Consider the following 7,073-nt stretch of genomic DNA (forward strand, 5'->3'; position numbering starts at 1 on the left):
AAGAGTGAATAAATGCTATAATGCAATTTAAAATGCAGTTTCTACTGTTTCCATCAAATTGCAACCCCCCTCCCCCAAGATCAGGTGGAGGGGTCCTCAGGTTAGATCAAAAATACGCAGGGGGTCCAGGACCCCAAAAAGGTTGAGAACCACTGCTCTAGAGAAACATGTGATCAGGAAAATCCTTGGAAGAACTTAGAAAGAACGTATCAAAGTTAAAAGACAACAAATCCACAGGGAATGGCGGCCTTACCAGCGAGTTTTACTATGCTGCAGAATGTTTAGTATGTGTGTTTGGTTTTATGCGAGGGAGGCATATACTCGATTAATACTAGACTGCGTGTGATTAGTTGTGTGTTCATCACTTCCCTGGTGTATTGAAAGCTACCTCTTCGAAGTAAATGAATGAATCCACTTATAAATTAAATAAACGTTTTAATTGTTTTGAAAAATAGATTTGCTGTATATTTGATTCAATAACATAAACAAATAAGTTATAACCATGGTAAACAGAAATAAATAAACATCCACTGGTCAATACACTTGAACATGACAATAAATAAAATTCATAAATATTGTGCATCAAAACAATACCAATAATAAAATTACATTCACAATCACAACAAAGGGGGCAACGAAATATAGCACAAATACCACAAGTTTGCAAAACTGGTAGATAAATAAAGTAACAAATAAATTATAATCAAATAAAGTTAATTCAAAATATAGAAGGTGTAGATCTTTCTGAGGTCATAACCAATTTATATCAGTTTGACTGATAAACATTTTTTTAATTGATTCAAAACACAACAACACAGCAACTGATTCATTGTTAGAAATCAATCTCTCGCATGTCAGTAGGAGTTCCTGCTCTCTCATTCTCCACCTCTTCTTCTTTTTCCTTGGGGAAGCCTTGCAGTCCATCCCCTAAGCGCTGTCTGAGGGCACATTCTATCATTTCACTGTAGCACTGCAGCACCGTCTGTGATGGAGGACAGAGATGATAAAGGATCATATCAGGCGCAAGTCTCCCCCAGTGGGTATAGCAGAATAAAAATTAATGCCTTGAAACGTTGTATGATCTGTTAATTTGTTGGCACAAAAAAAATTTCATCCTTTGCTTATCATGTACATTTACACATTTACTGTAACTTAATGTTGTTATTGTTTGTTATATTACTTCTTTTGCAATAACAATCATAACAAAAATAACAATAACAACAACAACCGTACTACTACTAATTATAATAATAGTTGGATTAATGGAGACAAGTTCAGTGGGAATATTTAAAGGTATGCTTAAAATCTACTTACTCTTACTCAACCTTCGTTTTAATGAATTAAAACCACTTTTAGTTGCACCACTGTCTGTTTATATTGATAATTATATTCATATTTGTATTTATATCTACAGCCATCATGATCTTATTCTTCATTTTATATTATCTTTATATTGTTGTTTATACTTTTTACATTTTTTTAACTCCGCCCGATTGTATCTTTTTTATCTGTTGTTTACTCACTGCAACTCCCTTTGCTTTGACCCCGTTAACCTACATTTTATGGATGAACGGTGCCATACAAATAAAGTCTATCTTATTCCGAGTCTTACTCAACAACATGCTATTAGCATACATGAGAGTGCCTCATGTTAATTCTGCTATGGCCTATAACAGGTTTGCATGCATTGAGGTACAGTACTTACTATCTCTGTTTGGCACAACACTGTCAGTAATTGGCTCATATGAGCCAGCTGGCCGGACTCTTTATCGCCAAGACCTCGGAGGGCAGAGTTCAGTGATGCTGCAGCAATAAGAGACGGAGGGGCTCCCAGGAAACGGGAGTCACAGACACACATGGCCACCAGCGTGTCACTATGTCGGCGCAGGGTGGACAGGAGCTCCAGAGAGTTGCCCTCCCTCCCTTTACTCTCCTCCACACAGGACAGGAAGTGCGGGAGGAAGTCCTGAGGAGTTACTGCTGCGGTGTCCCATCGGAGAGTAGCAAGTACGACGCGCTCCATCTCCTTGTGGAGAGAAGAGAGAGGATGGCAGCACACTCATGAGTTTGACATGCATGCCACAAGAGGTAGTTTTCATTATAGTGCAGTATAGCAACACGGCAGCATTAAAGGAGCACACACCATAATGTGAGAGTTGAGGTAGTATCTCGAATGACTATCTATGTTTCTCATGTGTTATTTGGCTGACTCACCCGTAGATTAGACGCCGAGAAGCTGTGTTCAGCTGCGGCACAGAGGGTGTCAGCGGCGACATTCTCACACTCCGTCAGTTTCGAGGCAATGAGGATGCAGGTGGCAGTTAGGCAATAGGGAGAGACAGGCAGGGACAAGGAGGCAGACAGGAACCGATCCATCAGAGAGACCGACAGCGGGAACACTGCCTCGTCACAGCCACACTCACAACACACCTAGAAAGGCGACGGAAGGATTCAGTCTGACACTTGCTGCAGTTACATAACTTATCAAAATATCAACGCTTAAATTGAGAAAGGAGAGCACAGCGGCGAGTTAACACACCTCGAGGGCCCATTTAGTGAGCTCTTCTCTGCGTTTTGGATCTCGCTGGATGAGGGTGATGTAGAGGATGGATGGCATGTACCTCTCCTCCATGTGAAGCAGCCCCTGGATGACGCGCTGCCCGGACACGGTGGGGTCCCAGGCGGCTCGCACCTGAGCCGAGCCCGTACCCCGGCCCTTGTCTTGGCCCCCGTCTGGCCCCTGTTCTTCCTCCACCTCTTCACACCACAGAGACACGGACATGCCTCTTGCTCCACAGACACAACCCACCGGGTAGCTATGCGCTTGTCTTTTGTCTGGAAGACAGAAACACGGCGGTCGTGTAGCGGATGAACACACTTGCCGGGTCACGACGGTGCTGCACCTGCTCCAACCCTCTGCTGGCCCAGATATGCACTCTACTCTTGTCTCTTGTCATGCATGTGTCCTCCAGTGTTGCTGTGCCGAGTGTCGCGGGGCGACCGCGGCCTCTGGCTTTTATAGCCCCGTGGTGAGAGGACAGAAAGAGAGGGAGATAGAGGGAGGGTGTGGCACCAAGTGTCAGAAGATAAAAAGATTGTGGAGAAAAAGGGGGCGGCGGCGTAGCCAGTGACATAAAATAATAACACAACAATGCAGCTAAGCGCAACAATGCTCCAACAGGTGGGGAGAGAGAGAAAGGGAGAAGGAGTGAGAGGGAGGGGAGGAATAAGAGGTGCAGACAAGAGAGGGAGTGGCCCACAGGGACCGAGCAACAGCTTGTCTTCGACAGTGAAAGAGAGAAGGAGTGAGAGGAGAGGAAAGGTCATCTCCACACTCCGACAATGGGAATGGGTAAGTAAAGGATGAGGCCTGTTTGATTAGGAGGCCAAAATGTGGCCAAATTCAGTTTTCTTTAGTCTAATATCTTGTTAGTTGTCGCCTGTTTACCGCTCTAAGGGGGGCAAAGTATTTTAAATAGCGCACATTGTACAACGAATGCACCGAACAGTCATCATAAAACTGAAGCGTATTGCTTTGTGCAGCTGATTTAATGGCCTTGAACACCGCAGTAATCTGGAGTAAAACCACAGAGTACATTATCTTCATCATACATTATCTTCATCATACATTAGCTGTAGCAAAATGAAAAGTTATAGACTTTGTTTTTCTTTCCTTTTTTTCTAAATTAATCCTATATGCATTGTAAAATACCCGTTCATAAAAGTTTGGGCTCTGTGCTTTCTCTGGCTGCTCTCTATTCTCCAGGGAATGTCATTGTCAAAGCAACGATACCCCCCCACACCCCCCCCCCCCGGCCTGTGGCAATCTGCTGCCCCTGTTTAAAGAGCAGTGGATCCGCCAGGAAGGCTGGCGAGGTATGTGCAACAGACAGTGGAGCCGGGCAGGTCAATGAGCCGTATTGTGTCCCTTTACAAATCAGTGTCAGACAGCAGCCCCTGGCCCTCTGCCTGCTGTTGGGTCCTTACACACACACACACACACACACACACACACACACACACACACACACACACACACACACACACACACACACACGCACACACGCTTCACACATTCATCTGGTAGACACACTTCCATGAAGTCCTCGGGGACTCCTCTGACGGTCACAATGGGGTCACACTCTGCAGTGCAGAATACAGATTGTATGTGACATGGTCATTACAGGTGGCATCTCATACGTTAAGGTTTCATGGCAGCGACTGTTTAACGTGGGCCGTTTGGCCTGCCTAGAGAGAGTGATGGATGAATTATTGTACCATGATCCCCTCAATGTGATTTGAGCAGATTATTGATAGTTCCTTTTGTTAAGTCGTCAATTTTATTTGTATAGCCCAATATCACAAATTGATATCATATCAATAGCATAATGATGATAATCATTATCATATCAAATGATATAATAATATCATACCGTCAATTGGTTTGAACATATTATCCACTGGTATTATAAAATAGTTTTAATAATAACAAAATAATAATAATGAGATTTATAACGTGCTTTTCTAAATATGCAAAACTTTATATCAGAGGCATTTGAAAGATTATTTAGTAACACTTTAAATAACAGTAATTTGAGTAAAACACATGTAATTGAACAACGGCGAGTGGTAATTACTGAGTGATATACGTATGAGTGAAATAGGGGCTTTACCTCCAGTTTGCTTCCTTCTTATTAAAATGTGCTGTTAAATATAATCTACATCAAACACTATGCACATTGTATCAAATGCAAGTATTATGAATCCTTTGTGTCACAGTGATAAACAGTAATTATCTGTTAAACTTGAATATAAGGTGAACATTGAATCAGTTAGTAATTACCGCTCATCATAGTTCAAGCTATGTTAATTGTAAGTTACTAAGTTGTTTTGCTCAGTTGTGATGAATGGCCTGTAATTTAAAAAGTTTCCGATTATTGAGTTAATATTGTATCTGTGGGATGACAATTAAATAAAACAGTAAAGGTAGACGGACACAAAGGCAACATGACGGCCATGTGGTGGAGGACGTGACCCTGTGCCGTGACCAGACACCCCTCCCTGCAGACCGTTATCAGAAACAAATAACAATCATCAGCGTATGGATAATGACCATTTTAACAAACGGGAGTATTGATGCAAGCAGATCCTCAAGTTATTAAGAGTATAAATTAGAACATAAATGCAGGACAGGTGCTGGTTCTGAAGAAAAGTGTCAAATTTCCACTTTCCTAATTGGACCTAACTAAGCTCAACTGCTGGTGAAGACATCTGTTTCTGTCACAACAAACGCTGATGAAACAAACAACAAATAAAAAAACAGCTAAGCATTCAGGCTTCCATTGTTGTCTACATGAAAGAAGGTTGAATCAGTTCATCTGGATACAACGTTTATCGGCAGATATGTTTCATCACTCAACTGACATCTTCAGTCAAGACTGAAGATGTCAATAAGCGCTGTATCCAGATGAACTGATTCAACCTGCTTTGATTTTCTTATCTGGATCATTGTGCATACATCAAGACACTGTTATCTACAGATTCTCTAACCTCTCCAACATGTCACATGTCAGAGGGCTGCAGACACCAATGACACCGAGGGCGGTCTGGCAGTGGCCCCACCTGGCGTTGGCTGTGTTTTGGTGTCGTCATGTGGAGTGCGGGGAGGTGTGTCGAAGGTGTCTGGCCAGGAGAGCTAGCGTTGGCTTGGCTGAGGGAGCCTGGTCCGCTGAGTCCGGTGGGCCCAGGGACCACGGCCCTGCCTGGAGATCCGCCCGAGGAAACACCAAGGGCAGCCTGACAGGATGCAGAGGCGGGGCAGGCTAAGCTAACTGCTAGCCCATGCAGACCGCCAGTTCCGACAGTCATCCAGGCTGGCGTTCGTTCTCTGGACAGTGGCATTTTTGGATTGTGTTGCACTGAGTGGACTGTGTTGTTAACTGTTTTTTTTTTTTTTGCTTTGTTCTCTCCATTTTTGTATGTTTTTGGTGGTGTCGTTTTTGGGAATTTTGAATTTTGTGTTGCACTGCTGTGGGCTGGGGGAAACAGAATTTCATTTCTTTTGTGTACTCAAGTACATGAAACAGATGACAATACATTGTTCCCGATTCCTGACATGCAGCAGGCTGAACTCCTCCTGCATCCTCATTGCGTCCCACTTAGGGAGGCAAAGGCTTAGTTAAGTTAAAATACAACACCATTTGCATACCTTGAAACAAAAAACAAAACAATGCATACACACATCCTGTAACATCATTTTTAGGGCTTTAATTCATGTCTCAGTCAACCAAAGTCTAAATGTAAAACGTTCTACAGCAGCAAAAACCCAAAGCCGAGAGTCGACCTACAGACACATCATCTAGTGCCAAGACAAGCTCTCAAACACAGCGACAAGAGACCATAATCCTCAAAACACACACCTGATTGAAGCATTAGTGAGGGAACATGGGGTGTAAAGCTGTTGACGGGGCCTTCACCCATAAAATGTGCATTGAGCTGTGCTGAAAGCAGATTGAGTTTGAATGTAAGACTAAGTAAGTTTGGCTCGGCCAGTCAAGTGAGGTCAGGTCAGGGGGAGAGAGGAGGAAGAGGGATGTGGGGAGGAGGGATGGAGTGACAGATCGTTGGCCTGTTTAAGTACCCCGCTAAATTCATACATTGCAGCTGTATTCAAACAACACGGACTGAAGAGCGGAGGGAGGGAGGCAGAGGGAGGCGAGCCCTGACAGAGAAGTCCGGCAGGTCCTGTGAAGGGGGTGTGGATCCCCGCCCCTCATTTTCCAGTTCATTTCCCGGGACAGTGGAGAACAGAGATCCCATTTTCCTCATCCTGTCACCTCACACAGACACCTGCTGGCCAGTGGGGGAGGAGAATGGAAAGGCCAAAGTTTAACCAGTTCACCAGTTAAGACTCACACACACATGCTACATACCGGGTAATCTCAGGTTTTGAAGAATTTGATTTCCAAGGTGACCAGTATTTACAAGGCTGAAATCAATTAGGTGTTTTCAAGGATGTTTATGGCCAAATGTCAGTCTTTATCCGTTGCTTGGGAGCTAGTCATTGATTAAAC

The 7,073-nt window shown here is 43.6% G+C and overlaps 1 protein-coding gene across 1 annotated transcript; it reads right to left on the reverse strand.

The window, feature by feature from the left end:
- Window positions 1–832: 832 nt before the first annotated feature.
- On the reverse strand, window positions 833–2,782 carry ccndx (cyclin Dx). The gene is made up of 4 exons (XM_056288798.1): window positions 2,540–2,782; window positions 2,215–2,430; window positions 1,706–2,026; window positions 833–982 (listed from the first exon to the last, which is right to left on the reverse strand). Exons 1-4 carry the CDS (start codon window positions 2,780–2,782, stop codon window positions 833–835), a joined length of 930 nt encoding a protein of 309 aa, XP_056144773.1.
- Between the last annotated feature and the right edge of the window lie 4,291 nt (window positions 2,783–7,073).

Source organism: Lampris incognitus, chromosome 10, assembly GCF_029633865.1.
Source record: "Lampris incognitus isolate fLamInc1 chromosome 10, fLamInc1.hap2, whole genome shotgun sequence".
Classification (NCBI taxonomy): domain Eukaryota; kingdom Metazoa; phylum Chordata; class Actinopteri; order Lampriformes; family Lampridae; genus Lampris; species Lampris incognitus.